The 20,726-nt window shown below is 44.9% G+C and overlaps 2 protein-coding genes across 2 annotated transcripts; one reads left to right on the forward strand and one right to left on the reverse strand.

The window, feature by feature from the left end:
- Positions 1 to 463: 463 nt before the first annotated feature.
- On the forward strand, positions 464 to 1,933 carry LOC124684189 (pentatricopeptide repeat-containing protein At1g11290, chloroplastic-like). Its single transcript, XM_047218566.1, has one exon. The coding sequence runs from the start codon at positions 464 to 466 to the stop codon at positions 1,886 to 1,888; it is 1,425 nt and encodes a 474-aa protein (XP_047074522.1). The 3' UTR covers positions 1,889 to 1,933.
- Positions 1,934 to 14,412: 12,479 nt separating this feature from the next.
- On the reverse strand, positions 14,413 to 15,375 carry LOC124684190. The gene has a single exon (XM_047218567.1). The coding sequence runs from the start codon at positions 15,182 to 15,184 to the stop codon at positions 14,615 to 14,617; it is 570 nt and encodes a 189-aa protein (XP_047074523.1). The 5' UTR covers positions 15,185 to 15,375; the 3' UTR covers positions 14,413 to 14,614.
- Between the last annotated feature and the right edge of the window lie 5,351 nt (positions 15,376 to 20,726).

Consider the following 20,726-nt stretch of genomic DNA (forward strand, 5'->3'; position numbering starts at 1 on the left):
ATTACCTATATCATGAAAGATTTTTCAAAGACAGGGGTAATCTTTCGAAAAAGAACTTTATACTTTCTAAATAAAGAAAAAAAGTACCTAAAGTACCTGTGGAAATGGTCAAATTCCAAATAAAATAATTTGAAATAATTAAAGTAAAGGGTATATTTTACCCTGAAACGGATATCTTTGTATCTTTTTTTCTTTATTGTTATTTCTAACTCATATTTATGAGATAATAAAATATGGCAAAAGCTATACCAAAAATTGGTTCACGTAAGAAAGTGCGATTTTTTTGACATATCAAAAAGTAAAATTTTCATAGATTTAAAAAACGGTCTACGTATCGCCACTATCAATTTACATGCGGCTGATATAGTAGTACCAAAATTTAGAAGGATACAGTGCCCTTCTTGTCATTTATCCCATAGCACTCAAATCAAATGCCACGGGTGTGCTGCTGCCGCCATGACCCATGAGCGCCGCCACCGCCGGCTTGCGCGACGCCGCGGCCATCCTCGGCGCCCTCTCCGCCGCCCCCGCCGCCGAGCTCCACGCGCACGCCCTAAAGCTCGGATTCCTCCCCTCCTGCCTCCACCTCTGCTCCTCCTTCCTCAAGTCCTACGCCGCCTCGGGCCGCCTGGCCGCCGCGCGCCAGCTGTTCGACGAAACGCCCCGCCGCGACATCCCTCTATGGAACACCCTCCTCTCCGCCTGCGCGCGCTCCCGTCAGCCCCACCACGCCCTGCTCGCCGCCTGCGCCATGGTAGGCGCCGGTTCCCGGCCCAACAACCTCTCCGTCACGAGCCTCCTCTCCGCGTGCGCACAGCTGAGGGGTCTGGCGCACGGGAGAGAGCTCCACGGGTACGCCGTGAGGAATATCCCCGTTCTCGATCTGCGCCTTCGCAACGCGCTGGTGAGCATGTACGGGAGGTGCGGACGGCTTGCTGAAGCGAACACGGTGTTCGCTGGCATGGGAGACACCAAGAGCGTGGTTTCCTGGACCTGCATGATCAATGCCTGCTGCGAGAATGGACGCCCGGAAGAGGCGCTGGAAGTGTTTCAGGATATGAGGCTTTCTGTTGTCAAGGTCGATGAGGTCACCCTGCTCGCGGTCATCTCGGCGTGCACAAAATTGGATTGTACATCGGAATTGGGGAACTGGGTGGAGCAGTATGCGTGCGAGAATGGATTCTTGGAGACGAACACCCGTGTCGCCAACGCGCTCATCCATATGCATGGTAAGCTTGGTAGGCTGACAAGGTCATGCGAGATATTTGACTCGATGGGCATGAAGAGGACCGTGGTGACCTGGACGGCCATGATACAGGCGCTCGCCGTGCACGGGCATGGGGCTGCTGCCCTTGTCCGGTTTTCCCAGATGCTCAGGCAAGGGTTCTGGCCGGACGAGGTTATCTTCCTGACCATGATCAATGCCTGCTGCCACTCCGCTCTTGTGAGCGAAGGGCGCCAGCTCTTCAAGTCCATGGTCGAAGACTATCAGATCACGCCATGGATGGAGCACTATGGAAGCATGGTGGACCTCCTGTGCAGGTCTGGCTTGTTAGACGAGGCGTTTCAGTTCATCCTGACCATGCCTGTGAAGCCTGATCCTGTAATATGGCGTGTACTGACCGGAGCATGTCGTGATCATGGAAATATCAGTTTAGCGAGGAAGGTGGTTGATCATGTGATCGACATGGATCCCGACCATCAGGGGAATTATGTGCTCGCGTCAAACATATATGCTGCTGATGAGAGCTGGGGGCGTGTTGTGGATGTCAGGGTGGAGATGGGTGCAAGGAAAGAGACGTCAAGATGCAGTACTGCTGTGTCGTCTTACATCGAAATCAATGGTGAAGAAGATGCAGAAAGCTTCTCTTCTACACAGCTCCAGTAACTTTTTTCAACTCCACTACCATGAGATATGTTTCAAATACAATCATGCATTTTATGTTCTGTTACTAAATAATTCTTACTGTTCTACAAAAGATGAAAAAAGTTAGGCACTTCGTCAAATCGGAATATTACTGTGGTGGAGTCTTCTTATAAGGCATAGGTTAACCTGTCATCACTCCTGTCCTTTGAACATTTTGGAAATAGGTATCCATATCTGTCATGATTGTTGATTAGTAGTCTGAGGTCATGCTCTGTGTCGATGTTGCTGTTATAATTGATAACCTCACCCACAAAGAAACAGGTATTCAGTGCTCCCTCTATTCCCATTTATACCATTAGAAAGTATTTTTCAATAATCAATACAAATCTAGCACTATTATTTTTGTACAAAATAATCTATATATTATTGCTCTAATTTTATGGTCAATCTTTGTCACGAAATGCACACACGCCTTATAAATGGGAATAGAGGGAGTATTTATTTTTGTTTGCGGACATTTTGTTCTGCAACATGTTCTCACTAACAAGCAGTAAAAACAGCGCCACTGGGTTGACAAAGTCCTAGACAACCACATCACGCCACCAGGTCTGCCCCTATATATATATATGGATTTTCACCAAAAAAAGTTGGCGTCCCGTATCATGGTTTCTTGGGGTTTAGAGAGATGGACCAAACATGGAACTTTTGACCGGGTACGTACTGTCAACGACAAATGGCAGCAGGCACATTGCCATTGCTTACCCCAGTGTAGTCTCTCTTGAAAACTTGACCATGTCAACCGCTACGCCACGTCCGTGACAAGTGGCACCACAGATCCGTTCTTCCTAGGTTACCAAGATCGGCCTGAAAGAGTTAGGATGGTCACGCTTGGGCTAGTGACGCTGTATGTACTATGAAAGGTTGGTCACCCATGGCGCGATTTTTCCACGGTTTAAGTCAGCTAAAGGCGATGGCAAGGAGCAAAGCCTGCAACTTGGTCATCTTTCTCTGTGTACACCGTTCTTTGTTTCTATGTTGGCGTACGAAACAGGGTGGTGAAAGAGACGGCTTGGCTATCTTGGTGTTAAAGACAGTATGCGTAAAACGTGACATTTTAGATATGGATATGCTTTATGGATGCACCCTTAACTTTATACTCAATTTTAGTGAAATACGTTGAAATATTTTAGTGAAGTACCAACTTTATTATTTTTCATGTCACAAATCTAAATACCTTTTTACGTACATATAGTCAAATCAATAAGTGTGAGTAGTACTATACATCTTTATATGCCAAATGGCATCTAGTTCGAACAAAAAGGCGGTTTAATTGCAAGATACAGCAGAGTGTCGTGCATTTTGGATTGATCTGGTGGGTGTTGTTTCCACATGAAGAAAAAAGAAATAAAGGAAATGTTAGCTGGGGTGGCAGTTTCGCATCACATGGAGGGAGAGTGATCTCCGCAGGCAGCCTGCTCCCACTCTCCTCCTCTTATCTTGGCACTAACTGATAATTAATCAGCAGTTTTGCACATAGATTATGAAGCAGCAATCCCACGAGCGCGAAAGTCAAATGAATTATGATATGCTATTAGCTCCACTTGCCTAGCTACTTGCCTGTGGAGTCCAGAGGAATTGCAGACCAAGACCTGCAAGTAGCAATCAAACTGGAGTGCTGGACCAGTTGCTCCTGCCTAATTAACCTACATGTTCATGTTATTAACTTATTATCAGGATTGGATCTTGTGCTGATACAAGCAGCCAGCAGACATCTAACTGATGGCGCTCACCGGGGGAAAAAAGCTAAACGAAATTTTCCATTGTACAAATCACAAAGAACGACAGCTGGTGAGCGAAGGACACCAGTTATTCAAGTCCATGTTCGAAGAGTATCACATCATGCCATGGATGGAGCACTATGGAAGCATGGTGGACGTGTGCAGATCTGGCATGTTGGAGGTGTTTGGGTTTGCCCTGGCGATGCCTGTGAAACCTGATCCTGTAATATGGTGTATACTGGCCGCAGCATGTCGTGATCATGGAAACACCAGTTTAGCTTGGAAGGTGATTGATCATGTGATCAACATGGAGCCCGAGCATGGTGGATTTATGTGCTACCGTCAAACTTATATGCTGCTGATGAGAATAGGGGACGTGTTGTGGATGTAAGGGTGGAAATGGGTGTGAACAAAGAGATGGCAAGTTACAGTACTGGGGTGTCTTCATTGAAGTCAATGGAGAAGAAAATGGAGAAAGCTTCGCTTCTACGCAGCACCAATAACTTCCGCTATTATGAGATATGCTTGAGGTACAATCGTGAATTTTATTTTCTGTTACTAGCTAGCACCCAAACTTTTGCTAGTTTCTATGCAAATCAAAATTAACCTGAAGAAAGAATGCGATATTCTGTACTCCTGAGCTAAATATGCAAAAAAGGTAGGCTGTTGGTCAAATTGGAATATCAGTATAGTTGACTCTTCTTATCAGACATATGTCAACTGTCAACAGGCCTGTCCTTAAAACAACTTGGAAATATCATGTTCGTATACATATCTATCACTCGTTGATTAGTAGTCCGAGGTCATGATCATGTCGATGTCGCCATTATAATTGATAACCTCACACCCAAAGGACCTAGTATTGTAGTTATTTCTGTACGTGGGATTTTTTTTGCTTGAACATGCAATAGCATTTCATGTCTTTTTTCAACAAAATGTTATACAACCATTTGTCCACTGGCAAGTAGCGACCTTCCTCGCTAGCCAATTGGTGAGATCCAAACTAAGAAAAGATGAAAATAAAATGAAGAAAGAATGTCACGGTCCTCACCGGCCAAGCGACCGGCATCAGGCCCTTGCGCTTCGACCCACAACATCACGATAATCATATGATTTTAATAGCTCATTCGTGTGATTTTAAATAGCTCACTTCAGCATATAAATTTATAATCGGTGTAGTTACTTTATCTATTACCGTCATGTGGATGCATCTTCTGTAAGTTGATCTTCCTGCTAAAAACAGTAAAAAATAGCATCACCGACTTTTCCGAGAAAACGCAAAGGACTCTTTGCGTTTCATTTCATTGAAAAGATAGAAAGTTCTACAACCCTCCTAAGAGGAAGATTATAAGAGTGGATGCTTAATGGACGTCCCAGGTCGTCGGCAAGAGGATACACAGTCCCAGGGTGCCAGCTCTCGACCACATTCTGACTTCTTCCTTGATCAGGGCAACTCTGGTGCTGACGGAAGGCTGTGCTCCCTCGAAGACGCAGTCATTCTGTTGCGTCACCGACATTGATTTTGGATCTTCTGTAAGTTAAACTAGCATGGTGGTAGTGTCCCAGGGATTTGCAGTTGCTCTATCCAGCTTGCCGGTGACATGGATGGGGCTGTGCAGTTCTGGTTAACCAACCTAAAAGGCTCAAGATAAACTGCTCCCTCTGATCCAAAATAAGTGCAGGATACCTCTAATCAGCAACCCTGCAGTAACTACTCTACAGAAAACAGATGTAGATGCAACAGCATAACCTTGCCTGAATCTATACAGCAAGCTCAGCGGCTCGTTGATAAAACTGGACAAGTACTTTGGCTGTTTTTTCCTTTTTCCACTATGGTATAAATTAACACCTGAAACTGCAGATCCTAATATACTGATCTAACTGTAACTAGGCAGCAAACATGTTCATGTTTTTTGAATGCACTGAACCATAAGATTCAGACTAAATACGCCACTGCTGACAATAAATAATTCATTACGTTCCCCTCTAGTGGTGCATAGAGGCAGAGCATTATCCTGGGCATCGCTAGCGGCCTGCTCTACCACCACCAGGACTCCTGCCTCAAGATCGTCCACCGGGACCTCAAGGCCAACCTGAAGAAAGAATTCGTTATTTCGTACTCCTGAGCTCATATGCAAAAAGGTAGGCTATTGATCAAATTGGAATATCAGTGTGATTAACTCTTCTTATCAGACATATGTCAACTGTCAACACGCCCGTCCTTAGAAAATTTTGGAAATATCATGTTTGTATACATATCTATCACTCATTGATTTGTAGTCCGAGGACATGATCGTGTCGATGTCGCTATTATAATTTATAACCTCACACCCAAAGGACCAGGTATTGTAGTTAATTCTGAACGTGGGCATTTTTTTCCTCGAACACGCAATAGCATTTCATGTTTTTTTTCAACAAAATGTTATACAACCATTTTTCTACAGGCAAGAAGCAACCCTCCACGCAAGCCAATTGGCAAGATCCAAACTAGGAAAAGATGAAAATAAAATGAAGAAAGAATGTGACAGTCCTCACCAAGCAGCCGGCATCAGGCCCTTGCGTTTCGACTCACAACATCACGAGATTCATATGGTTTTAAATAGCTCACTTCAGCATATAAATTTATAATCGATGTAGTTACTTTATCTATTACCCTCATGTCGATGCATCTTCTGAAAGTTGATCTTACTGCTGAAAAGCAGTAAAAAATAGCGTCACCGGGAGTCCTAGACCACTGCGCCAGGTCACTGGGTTTGTCCCTAATCTATGGATCTTCCACCAAAAATTGCATTTTGCATCATGATTTCTTGGGGTTTAGAGTTGGACCAAGCATAGAACTTTACTGGGCACATACTGTCAGTGACAAATGGCGGCAAGAACATTGCCATTGCCTACTCCGGTGTATCATTCAGCTGTGCCGGACACTTGACCATGTCAGCTGCTACATTGCATCAGCGACAAGTGGCGGCACATATGTGTTCTTCCTAGGTTACATAAGATCGATCTTAAGGAGTTTGGATGCATGGTCCCGCTCGGGCTAGTGACGCTGCAAGTATCCATGGTTGGTCACCCATTGCGCAGTATTTCCACAGGTTCAGTCAAGCCGCCGCTGATGGCGAGGAACAAACCCTGCAACTTGGTTCATGTTTCCCTACATATACTGTTATTTGTTTGTCGATGGGTGTACGTAACAGGGCTGAAAGAGACAGCTTGGCCAACTTGATGTTACAAACAGTATGTAGTTCCTGGGAGGAATTGTTCAGAGGTTTTTCCTGCGTATTGTTTTCTGTCGCCGGTTTCACATCTCTACACTCTACTGGTATCATTAGTATTTATTCTTGTCGATAGAGACATTGCGAATATCGCAGTAGCAGCTTAGCTACTAGGGTATAGTGGCCAATGAGATGGATGGGTTTTGTAGGCGAAACGAACCTACAAAACTAACAGCTTAGCATATAGTAGTATATCCAAGAACTAGCATGGTGGTAGTGTCCCAGGGATTTGCGGTTGCTGTATCCAGCTTGCCGGTGACATGGATGGGGATGTGCAGTTCTGGTTAACCAACCAAAATGGCTCAAGATAAACTGCTCCCATTGATCCAAAATAAGTATCGGTTACTTAGTAAAAACTTATTATGGATTGGAGGAAGTAACTTATATTGGACTCCGTTTGGTACTGGGGCCTTTCTTTTGCTTAAAATAAAGCATACATGTTGCATCTTCTACCTGAAATCTGGAGTATATTTGAATTCGATTGGCAAGACACTCGATAGGTTCGAAGATACGTGGCATTTTAGACATGTGCATGCTTTATGGATGCACCATTAAACTTTGTATGTAAATGCGTTGAACTATATCTTAGAACAAAAATAGAATATATTATTTTCATTTGCCAAATCCCAGTACTTTGTTACATACGTATATAACGATTTTTTTAAGAAGTCTGAATCTACATCTTTAGGATGTCATTTACTTTCGAATAGGTAATACAAAGACCGTTTAATTGTCATTTGCCAGATAGTAGAATAGATGGGTGAACATTTTGATTTATCCGGTGAGTGCTGTTTGGATCGTGAGAAAAGGAAATAAAAAGAAATGTTAGTTGGGATGGCAGCTTTGCATTGCATCGAGGAGGGAGAGTGACACCCACACAGCAGCCCGTCCGCACACTCCTCTCATGTCTTAACACTATCTGATTAATAAATCATCAACTTTGCCCGTAGATTACTATGAATTAATCCTTCATGCGCGAAAGTCAAATGAATCAGTATGCTAGTAGCTCCACTTGCGTAGTTGCCTGCGGATGCCGAGTCCAAAGCTATCTCAGATCAAGACCTCTTACCTAATTAACCTACCTATTCATGCTATTATCGTTATTATTTACATCTGTCACTACTGATCCGATGTAGTAGGAGATCTTAATCATTTGAAGAGCACAGTTAGAAACGGGTCTCTTAGACCTGCATGATCAATGCTTGCTGTGGGATCGGATGTCCAGAAGAGGCGGCAGAAGTATTTAGTGAGGTGAGGCTTGTTGTAACCATGGTCGAAAAGGTCAATGGTGAAGAAAATGCAGAAAGCTTACCTTCTGCTCAGCACCAGTAATTTTTCCAACTAGCCTACTACTCCGTATGAGATATGCTGGAAGTATGATCCTGAATTCTGTTTCCTATTACTAGTTTGCTAGCATCTAGAACTGTGGAAGTTTCTATACTAATCCAGACAAATCTGGAGAAAGAATTCCATATTTCTCACTGTTCTGCAGATATTCCAAAGGTGGGCTGTTGCTCAAGTTAAACCAGTATCATGTGTGCTCGATTCTTCTTTTCAGACATATGTCAACTGTCAACATGCCTGTCCTTCGAAGGTTTTGGAAATATGGTGTTGGTATCCATATCTATCATACCTCTTTCATTAGTACTCTGGTGTCAGCGTCGATGTTGCCATTATAATTGGTAACATCCCACCCAAAGAACCAGGTATTCAGTAGTTACTTTTTTTTGTGGACACTTTTCCCCCGAACACGCCACATCTTTCTCTAAGAAATGTTATCGAACCATTTGGCCATGTGCGAGAAGGATCCCTCTTCGCTAGCCAATCGTTAAAATGAAGAAATAATGTGACCAACCATCCTCACCAAGCGACCAGCATCAGGAATTCAGGCCCCTTGCCCTTCGATCCGCAACAGCAGGAGAATATTTTGTACGTGGCACAAATTTAGCTGATAAATTAACAATCACTTCAGTCTCCTTTGTTTATCACAGTACCTTCGAGCAGATGCCTCTTCTGCTACAAAGCAGTAAAGAAACAGGATCACCGGGTTGACAAAGTCGTAGACAGCTGCACTGAGCATCTGGTTTTGTCCCTAACCTATGGATGATCCACCAAGAACTTGACATCTCGCATCAGAATCTCTTGGGGTTTAGAGACGGGCCAAGCATAGAACTTGACTTGGTACTGCCAGCAACAAATGGCGGCAGGCACATTGCAATTGCCGACTCCAGTTGGACACTTGACCATAGCAACTGATATATATATGCCGCGTCAGCGACAAGTGGCGGCACAGATCTGTTCTTCCTAGGTTACCCAAGATCGGTCGCGCTCTGGTTAGTGACGCTGTAAGAATCGTAGGTCCCTGGTGGGTCACCATGGCGCAATATTTCCACAGAGGCCAGTCAGCCGACGATGATGGCGATGCTATGCAAGGAACCTAGCTTGAAACTTGGGTAATTTTTCCCTGCACATAATTTTCTTGTTTGTCAGTGGGCATACGAAACAGGGCACTGAAAGGAACGGGGACGGGCTCGTCCAACTTGATAATAGAAAATGTTGTGTGTGAATCCCGGGAGGAATTGTTCAGAGGTTGCCGTGACTATCATATAGTATGTCGATTGTTCCACAGCTCTCCTGATGTTTTTGTCTATTCGTGCTGGCAGAGACGTCGCGAATATCTCAGGAGCAGCTTTTCTATAGCAGGATATAGTGCGGAAATCCATTTCGGCTCACAAATCTAGATGAACCTATTGTCTTCAAAATATTTCAAAATATCGAAAAATATATCCAGATGTAGACTCAAATATTCTATGTTTGTACACAAAGTTTTCACGTGATAATGACATTTGTTGATAAATTTTTGTGCTCTAAATTAGCTTTTCACAAGACTTTTTTTTTGTCTTTTTTTCGGTGAAACTTTACGTGTGAATATAGATTTTCCAGACGTACACATGAGAATTTATTTTAGTTTTTTTTACATTTAAGATTTATTTAATATGTATTTTTCATATATATATGTATAGTGGCCTGGAAATCTGGCGGATGCAGGTGAGATGGATTGATGGGTTTGGCAAGGCACAATTCTTTGAGGAGCGAGAGATTTTCTTCCTGTGGCATTGAGTCTTGCGTAAGCGGTAAAATGGGAAAACTTGCGTAGGGATCGAGCTCCAGTTTTGGACCATCGGACCAAGAAGATTTGATATCTTGGTCTTTGAAAGCCTCAGGGGGCTTCTTCATGAGTTCGATCTACCTTAAGCTGTCATAAGGGGCGGCGGTCACCCACTTCAAGGAGGTGTGGAAAGCCAGAGTGTCGCCAAAGATCAACGTGTTTCTTTGGCAGCTTATCAGAGGTAGATGAACATGTGGCCAAGACCCAGGGAACTTCGACTGGCCTACACGCTCTGCGGGGAAGTAGAAGATGGAAACCACATGTTCTTTGCATGTCATCTTGCAAAATTCATGTGGGTTAGCTGAGGGAGATCCTTGGTTGTGATTGGAACCCTGCATGTGCAGGATATTTCTCTCTGTATCTCATGGTTGAAAGGGGTTCTTCGGTAGATTAGTATGGTATATTTTCACAGTCTTATGTTGGCATCTATGGAATATCCGCAATGAGATGACCATTGAAGGGAAACTAATTGGTAACCCAGCTGATGTTTTATTTCATATGTAGTGTTGGAGGGTCCTAGTTACACCGAGGAACATGAAGCTACTAGACGTTGCACGAGACGCGGTTAGAGGGCTTCATGGAAGGATCAAGGCTGAAGCTTGATGATGATGATGATGATGATGATGATGATGATGATGATGATGATGATGAGAGATACTCCAACCATGGAGTTATGCTTTCCTTTTATGTATTTGGAGACCCCATGTTTCGTTGTTGCATGTTTTAGTCTTCCTACGTCTATGTCCTATCGCATGTGTGCATGATCCATGAGTGATCGGGAATTTTATGAATACTCTCAGATTTGTGTTTGTGACACCGTGGTGGCTTTGTACATAAAGCCAGACCGAGGGCGTTAGGTTTAAAAACCTATAAACCTAAAAATGGAATATTTAATTTTCCGCTGGATTCAAAATCAGAATTTCTTGGGACCATCCTAGAAATATTCTTTTTCTATTTAGAAACTAGACACCTCCTTTGTTATTTTGATGGTTTTGTATGTGTTGTAGTTTTCATGGAGATATTGATCTGAAAACCAATATCTCACTAGCAGCCTAACGTATCCCATGCTAGTTGTAGCGCGGGTAGTGACTAGCCCGGAGTTGTAGTAGACAAATGGTAAATTATAGTCTAAGGCATCAAAGAACCAGCATTTCAAAGCAACAACCATCGCCAATGATGAAAACTATAGATTGATGGAGCCGCATTATCCAACACGAAAATTGACCAGTTCCCGTGAGGCCCGCCAGACACGCAACACACGCCCTCCACCGGCGCTAAGGAATACCACTGGAGCGAGGGTAGGACGGAGAGGACCATATTCTGCATTCAAGATAACGCTGCCACCTCACCATCTCAAAGAAGACATTAAAAAAGAACTAAGAATAAAACGGGAAGCCCCCTCGCCAACGAGCGGCCGACCAGTGACATTGATACGAGGTTGTGCTCTCTTCTTGTTAACCAACTCCTTCCTTCCCAAATTAGGATGCATACAGTTTTCAGTCGAAGTCAAAAATAATTAAAGTTTGAGCAACTATATACAAAAAATATCAACATCTAAAACTTTAAATGCATATAATATGAAAAAAATATTTCATGATGGTTCTAAAAATATTAATTTAAAAATATAAATGTTAACACTTTTTTCTATATACTTGATCAAACTTTGAGAAGTTTGATTTTATCCAAATATTATAGGCATCATATTTTAGGATAGAGGGAGTATGAGACAGGGTTGTTGCACCATTTAGCGGAACCCAAGATAACCTAACTTGTATTAGGCAGTGTTGTTGACTCATAGCATTCTAGCCAAGGTTGTTCTTCTCGTCCTAGAAAAATACAGGTGGACATCGGTATTATCGTTTACCGGAAATGCATTCCAATATTTTTGAACAAAATTTAATTTTTTTCTAGCTTATCTAGAATTTATAAAAAGATAAAATTTAAATAATTTGCAAAAAATGGATAAATACCGTCTGGTATTTACTTAAAAAAAGAACACCATTTACTGGCGAGATTTCAGAAACTTCGGCCGACGGTGTCATCGTCATCACTCCTCCTCGAGCCAACGGTACGGATGAAGAAAACCTCGCCGCAACGGCCTAATGCCAACAGTTGACTCATCGCGAAAGGAAGATTGGCAGCTCCGATTATGATGAAAAGATCCGAAGTGGAGACATACAAGACTCCCACCGATGAAAACCTTCATGGCTGGACCGCTCGTCGTCGCTTGAACGACGCAACACAGCTCTGACTTCACAGCTAGGACGCTCAGCATGAGGACTCGTAGGACAAGCCGGAACAAGACGACTACCCAAGTCTTGCCACGACCAAAACATTACTCATCATTCATCATGGTCGTTGCTAGGTGCCCCGCAGAAACCACGCATGCCGTGTATGCAAATTAGTCTGCTATATACTGTACTACGTCAGGATGCCAGCTATAGTCGAACAGGTACAGTGAAATACAAAGGCGATTAATTGCAAGACAAAACCAGTGAGGATAAGCATTTGGGATTTATGAGGTCGGTGTTGTCTGGATCTTCATAAAAGGAAACGAAGTACTGCCAAGGTTAGCTGGGGTGGCAGCATCGCATTTACATTGAGGAGGGGAGAGTGACCTGCACACAGCAGCCCACCGGCGACCACCACTCTCCTCCTCCTCCTCCTCCTCCTCCTCCTCCTCCTCCTCTTGTCTACACTAAACCACTCCGTTTCATAATTGTTGTCTTGACTTTAGATTAAATTTAAATTAAAACCAGACAAAAATTATGGAACAGAGGGAATAATCGTCAACTTTGGCCATAGATTAGTTCCCACGCTCGCCAAAGTCAAATGAATGAATTACGTACGTTAGCTAGTAGCTCCACCACTTGCCTAGTTGCCTGACGATGTGGAGTCCCAGAGGAATCTAGGACGAAGAACTCCAAGTAGCATTCAAGCTAGGCCAATGGCGCTTGGCTAAAGATGAAGACCCAGAAACATGCGTTGTGGTTGTCATGGCGACACTGACCTGAATATCTCACTGGCATCCTAGCGTATCCCATCCTAGCCGTAGCAGGCGTAGTGAGTGGCTCAGGGGTTTTGCTGTTGCCGTGTCCAGCTTGCTGGCCGGTGAGATGGACGGTGTTGCACTCTTCTGCTTTAGAGCAAGTTCAGCAGCACCCCTATAGCTAGCCGATACGAAATATAGGGGAGAGAGAGAGGGAGGAAATATGGTTCCAACGGTTTCCCTACAGCCTCTCCCAGTAATTAGGTTCCCAACCCAGCCCTCCTTCTCTATAGATTGTGGAGGAGACGTCTTCAATCCGTTGTTGGTGGATCTTGTTGTTGGGTGCTGGTACAAAGTTAGTTAAGATAAACTATTAAAATATAGATAAATATATAATACAGTATAGAGGAGAGGATGTAGGGGAACTGATGGAAATAAAAAAAGGTAATAATCTTATTGGTGAGTACCCTACGTACGTATATGAAGAGTTGAAGACTTAGGAGAGAAAATTTGGAGGAGCTGCTCAACTTGTGATTCGTGTTTGCAGGACACTCCATCAGTTGGAAACTACTGACGCTTTATTCATGGACATGCGTTTTGGGTGCACCATTGGTTTCTGTATGTACATCAATATGTTCGAAACATCTCGTTTATTGAAAAACGGAAATACTATTGTACTCACTCTACGTACTTTTCTGCATACTCCAGAAGTCCTACTCTACGTCTTCATGGCGTCGCCATTTATTTTCAAACAGACGGTACAGCAGAAGAACAGAAGAAAGCGGTGACTTGTAAGACAAAACCACATTTGGATATATCCGGTGGGCGTTGTTTTGATCCTCAGAAAAGGAAACCAATGAAAAGGTTAGCTGGGGTGTCAGCTTCGCATATACATCGTCGACGAGGGCAGCAGCCAGCTCCAACTCTCCCTTTTTGTGATCTTCACACTAACTAATAGATTAATCATCAGGTTTGCGCATGGATTATGAATCAACTATCCCACGAGCGCGAAAGTCAAATGAGTGAATTATTCTAGTAGCTCCACTTGCCTAGCTGCCTGCGAAGTCCAGAGGTATCTCAGACCAAGAACTGTAATCAAGCTGGGCCAATGGCGCGCGCTTGCCTAATCAACCCAACTTATTCTTGATTCCTTGTTATTATTATCATTCGTAGTACTCTATATTGTTTACTACGGTATGTCGCTACCGATCCGATTTAGTTGGAGATTTGAAGCAAACTTCAGTTACGATGATGTGCGGTCCGGTCCGTTGCTGAAATAAGCGGAGGCATCTATCTGAGTGATGGCACTCACAGAAAAACAAATCACTAGCTAAAACTAAATTTCCACTATACACAGATCACAATAACCATGAACAACAACAACAAGGTAGAACAAATCTAAACTAGTTTTCTTGATGGCACTCGGAGAAACCAGCTACCTCAACTAAATTTCCATGCGACAGATCAACAAAACAACAACCACATCGACAACAAGAACAGCAACAACAACAAAGGAGAAGAAGCTAGCGAAAGAAAAGCCTAATCTTGGCTGCGGATGCTGCAGGTGGACACCGAGCTCCGCATGGAGGAGCGGCCCATGGACTCGTCGATCCGGTCGAGCTGCGGCCGCCACGACCGGGACTTGGTGGCGGCGCCGCACTTGCCGGCGGGCGGCTTGGACGGCGCCTGCTGCAGGTCCTCGGGTCGGCCGGCGAAGAGCGACTCGACGGGGCAGGGCGCGGGCGCGCAGCCGCCGCCCTTGCGCGCGAGCGCGGTGAGGCGGTTCATGAGGCAGGCGAGGTCGACGGCGGAGGACTCGGCCTGGAAGACGGAGTGCGGGAGCAGGAAGTAGACGCTGCCCGGCTGGAGCGCGTCGTCCGGGCGGAAGAGCGCGCGGCCCGGCTGCAGCAGGTGCGCGGAGGAGCAGAGCACGTAGCTGGAGCCGGAGCCGGAGGAGGAGGCGCAGGAGGCGGTGGCGCGCGCCACGGTGACCGGCGCGCCGTCGCTGCCGTCGAAGTCCTGCACGTAGCCGTTGGTGTGGATGACGCGCACCCCCGCGAACGGGCGCAGCGCGCGGCAGCCGGTCGGCGACGAGAATCCGCACCCCATGGCGAGCGCGAGAGAAGGTTGGTCGGAGCGAGCGGAGCTGGGTTGGTCGGTGTGTGCGGAGAGTATAAGGTGGGTTGCGGTTGCGGGCCGGCGGGGGCGTTGAACCTTGAACGGGGCCGGCGACTGGCCTGGTGATCGCCTGAGCGGGCGTGGAAGACGGACTTGACGAAGAAGAAGAGGCCAGGTGAGCGCGCTGGTGGTATGGAGGACTTTGTCGCGAGGACGCGCGTGGCGTGGCCTGATTTATAAGGCGGGGACAGCGAAGCGCGCGCTCGATTAATTAATTTTCACCTTTGCGTACGTATTTGGGTGTGGTGTGCGAGGAGGAAGAAGAAGAAGAAATACGTGGATTTGGATAAGTTCACTTCTCTCTTCTTTTCGGGAAGAATAAGTTTGGTTTCTGCAGAAACGTAGATATGCTTATCTACATATACAACTGCTCTTTCAGTTTTTTTTTTTTTTGAAATAAACTGCTCATTCAGTTAATTTATACCCGTAAATTTTAGTTGGTTATCATATACTAACTCCGTCTATAAATGGATGTCTAGGGTTGGTCTAAATCTAGATATATTTAGACACTAAATAGCATCTAGATTTAGATAAATCCCAGCAAATAGATAGAAGTAGTACTACTCTGTGCTACCTCCATCCAAAGTCTTAAGGTTCAGAAAGTCAAACTATGCTAAGTTTGACTAAGTTTTTATAAAAAAAAACATTAACATGTCAAATACAATATTAATATTGTTAGATAGATAATGAATATATTTTCGTGTGCTATCTATAAAATATCACATTTATTGATAGTTTATTCTAAAAGTTTGATCAAACTTTACTTGCTTTGACTTTTCCTAAAAAAATATAAGTCTTAAGCCTTGGGATGGAGGTAGTATTTGAAACAAGCCAAAAGACTTAACGTTTTCACTATTTAATACTCTCTTCTATCCATATTATTTGCCACTAAAATGAATGACAATTAAAATATATCTATATTAGTGTCAACTAATTTAAATTGGAGAGAGTAGAAAATAAAGAGTTGACCGGGTAATTAGTTGGAAACAGCCAAAGACCAGATTATGCAACTCTATAATTTTTTTATTACTACTATTTAAAGGAAAAAAAGACTTAACAAGCGGTTAAAGTTGTCTTTTCAGTAAGTACATGACAATCTTTAGAGGCCTTCAATTTTTTTGGAAAAAGTCCTCCAATCTTTTAATAATAGTCCATACTTAATAGTATAAAGAACATAAAAAGGTAATAAACAAATAGACCCATAGACCACCTAGCGACGACTATAAACACTAGCGCGAGCTAAAGGTGCATGCTGTACTCATCCCTCCATCACTGAAGCAAAAAAAAGGGTTATTATAATAGAGCTTATTGTAGTTGAAAACAAGAAGGCCTCCAAAGGTCTAGCGTACCAAAGAATCAACTATTGTCAAAAATGGAACATGTAGATCGAAAGAGCCCGACCTGAAACTACATAAGCAAACATGAAAACCGACTCGGTCCGAGAAAATCAACAGACATACAACTCCACACGTCCTCCACCGGTGGTAGACAAAGCACTAGAGCGAGGATAGAACATGAAGCACCTTTTCTAAATTAAATTGTAACCGCCACCTCACCATCTTAAAGAAGACACTAAAAACCCTAAACAAAGAAGGAAACCTCCCACCCGCAATAGACCTTGGTCCGTCGTGTTTCCAAGAATCCAATGCCACGAAAGACGGAGTAGACCGCAACATCACCAGCTAGCGAGGTAAACTAAACCCTATATGGGTTTTAGTATTGCCTCACGGCCGCCTCTCTTTCCTCCTTATGTACCAGTTCGTGGTTAGTCAGACAGTCACGTATAGCACTCCCTCCGTCTCATGAAGCATGTCTTAAATTTGTCAGATTTAGATATTTCTAGCCAAAATACATCTAAATTTAAATCTAAAATATCCTTCACTTGACGGAGGGAGTACATCATTATGTGGTGAAAAAGTCCTTTCATTGTTGCGAGGCCAAGTTCCAGATAAGTACAAGCCACCATGAGTCAGTGATCGACGAGTCAGCTTTTCTTAGGTGGGTTTGTTTGACCATGTCATGCGGCACGGAGAAACCAGAGCGACGCGCCACAACGATGCCTTCTCCGGCAGACTTCTTCTGTAGCTGACTGAGCACAACAGCTTACCTTTTCTTAGATACTGTGACTGTCCGGTTGGAAAACCGTCTGCGCGGCACCCAGACTCCCTGAAGATCTCTCGTGCCCTTTCAAAAAAAAAAAAAAGATCTCTCGTGCCGGCGCCGCCGGCTTGCCGGCAAGAAAAACGAACAAATCCTCGATCGGGGCAAGTGACCGAACTGAGTGAGCTGCCTGGAGTGGGAGTAGCGTAGCTTCCGCGACAGGCGGGGGACGTGTGCCGTGCGACCTCCTTGCGTGTGGGATACTGCAAACTCCAACGACTTGAAGAACTTCATTGTTTACTCTTAGACGGAATCGTGAGGGGTTACATCTTCAGCCCCAGTAGAGCGTCCTGCAACAACGTCGGATTGAGGCTATTCATCATACTATAAGAATCAAACAATATAGTTACTAAATAACGGTAAACTGCGCCGGGTCGTCGTTCAGGTGTCCGTGAGGTGGTCCAATCTTGTGGCGCCTCCGTTGTATGTCTTCAGGAAACGAAATTGGCCCACATTTCCCTCTCCATTGTAATGCAAACTCTTGGCAATAAATTTCTAGATTTCTGCTATCTCCCTGCTGTTGGCACTCGTGGTGGAATTTTGATGGCTTGGAACCCTGATGTGGTCACCGGTGTGGATCATGATATCCGCCGATTCTCTATTACCACAAGATTCATCGTTGGCCCCAATTCCTGGTGGCTTACCACTGTTTATGGGCCTCACTCTGATGAGGAGCAAATTCTTTTCCTCGACGAGCTCCGCGATATTCGTGCTACTCACCAGGGCGGTTGGATTGTCACCGGAGATTTCAACATGATCTACCAGGCCAGTGACAAAAATAATCCCAATGTCTCTCGGCGTGCCATGGGGCGCTTCAGGCGTGCTCTGGATGATTTGGAGCTACGTGAACTCCCTCTGACCGGTCGTCGCTACACTTGGTCGAATGAGCGTGAATCTCCTACGCTTGAACGCCTTGATCGAGTGTTCTCTTCAGTTGATTGGGAGACTGCTCACCCTGACTGTCTCCTCACCTGTGTGGCAACGCTCATCAGTGATCACTGCCCGTTGGTGCTGCATACAGAGGTCGTCAGATTTCAGCACAGGCGCTTCCACTTTGAGCCGTTTTGGCCACAAATTCCTGGCTTCCATGATGTGGTCCAAGCTGCTTGGGCAGAGCCGGCTTATGGCAACCCCGTCACTGTCATCGATCACAAGCTACGCACTCTCGGTCGTCGCCTCAAGTCTTGGAGTGACAAAAATGTTGGAAACATTAGAATGCAGATTGAATGTGCCAAGGAGCTCATTTTCAGATTTGATGTTGCGCAAGAAACACGCCAACTTAGCCGGATTGAGGCATGGTTCCGACGTGAGCTAAAAAAGAAGTACCTTGGCCTCTGCTCCTTGCAGAGAACTGTTGCTCGTCAGCGATCCCGCATCAATTGGCTGAAGGAAGGCGAGGCTAATTCGAAATTTTTCCACCTACATGCCAATCATCGCAGAAGGAAAAACTTCATCTCCCAGATTCGCCATAATGACACCTTGCTGGTCGATCAAAAACTTATTGAAGAAGCTTTTACATCGCACTTCGAAGAGGCTTTTGGTGCACCGCCTGACCGTGCTTTCAGCCTAAATCTGGAAGGCCTCGGCCTACCACGGTTTGATCTCTCCCAGCTGGATGCTATTTTTACTGAGGAAGAGGTTCTGTTAGCTATCAAGGACTTGCCTGGAGATCGTGCACCCGGGCCCGACGGCTTCACTGGTTCCTTTTTCAAAACCTGCTGGACAACAATTAAGAATGACATTATGGCAGTTTTTCAGGCAGTTCACTCTGGTCGTGCTCATGGTTTTGAGAAAATCAACAACGCCTTCGTCATTCTCCTCCCCAAAAAGCAAGATGCGTGTGAGGTCCGTGACTTCCGGCCTATTAGCCTTGTCCACGGTGTGGCCAAACTAATTGCCAAGACTATGTCTTTGCGCCTTGCACCTATACTGCCAACCTTAGTAACACCCAATCAGAGTGCTTTCATCCGAGGTCGTTCTATTCTCGACAACTACATGTTGGTCCAACAGCTAGCCAAATCGTTTCATGCTGCAAAAGCCCCAACTATCCTTCTGAAGCTTGACATTGCTCGAGCGTTTGACACCGTCTCCTGGTCGTTTCTGATTGAGCTGATGCAGCATCTAGGCTTTGGTCAGGTCTGGATAAGATTGGTATGCCTCCTCCTTTCATCTGCTTCCACTCGCATTTTGGTGAATAGTTTCCCTGGTGATGGAATCTCTCATCATCGTGGTGTCAGGCAAGGCGACCCGCTGTCACCAATGTTATTCGTGCTAGTTATGCAGTGCTTCCACTGCCTAATTGACCTTGCTGCTCGCCTTGGTCTGCTTGCCGATTTGCCAGGGAGCCGTGGAGCATGCCGCACCTCCCTATATGCAGATGATACGGTCGTTTTCTTCAAACCAACACAATCTGACTGCGTAACAGTCAAGGAACTTCTTCGCATCTTTGGGGAAGCCACTGGCCTTCACACAAACATCCTGAAGAGTGCTGCCACTCCCATAAGGTGTGGAGACAATGACAGACAAATTGTGGCTGACCACCTTGTGTGCCCAATAAAGGAGTTCCCTATCACCTACCTTGGTGTGCCTCTATCCATCTACAAGCTTCGTGCTCAAGATTTGCAGCCCCTCATCGACAATTTGCACCACAAGCTCTCAGGTTGGCATGCCAACTTGCTGTCAAAAGGAGACCGACTAGTTCTTGTGAAAGCTGTGCTTGCTGCTGTCCCGATTCATGCCATGCTTGCTACTGAAATCCCCAAGCCTGTCAGCGAGGCAATAATTAAATGCCAACGAAGTTTCTTCTGGTCATCTGGTCGTCATGATGGAGGTGGAAGTTGTGCCATTGCCTGGCGTGATGTCTGTCGCCCCATTGAGATGGGTGGCCTGGGTGTGCTTGATCTCAAACGCATGAGCTGGGCTCTCCGTGCACGTTGGTCCTGGCTTCAGCGTGTCGATCCTGGAAAACCTTGGGCTATGTTCCCCATTAAGGTTAACCGTGAAAGGACACGGATGTCGCCTAGAGGGGGGGGGTGAATAGGCGATTTAAAACTTTTACGAGATGGGCTTAACAAATGCGGAATAAAACTAGCGTTTACTTTGTCAAGCCCAAAGCCTATATACTATGGTTCACCTATGTGCACCAACAACTTATTCTAAGCAAGAGTTCACCTATGTGCACCAACAACTTATGCTAAGCAATACAAGCAAGTATGTGATAGCAAGATATATATAACTTCAAGCACGATGGCTATCACAAGGTAAAGTGCATAAGTAAAGAGCTCGGGTATAGAGATAACCGAGGCACGCGGGA

This window comes from Lolium rigidum, chromosome 1 (genome assembly GCF_022539505.1).
Source record: "Lolium rigidum isolate FL_2022 chromosome 1, APGP_CSIRO_Lrig_0.1, whole genome shotgun sequence".
Taxonomy (NCBI): Eukaryota; Viridiplantae; Streptophyta; class Magnoliopsida; order Poales; family Poaceae; genus Lolium; species Lolium rigidum.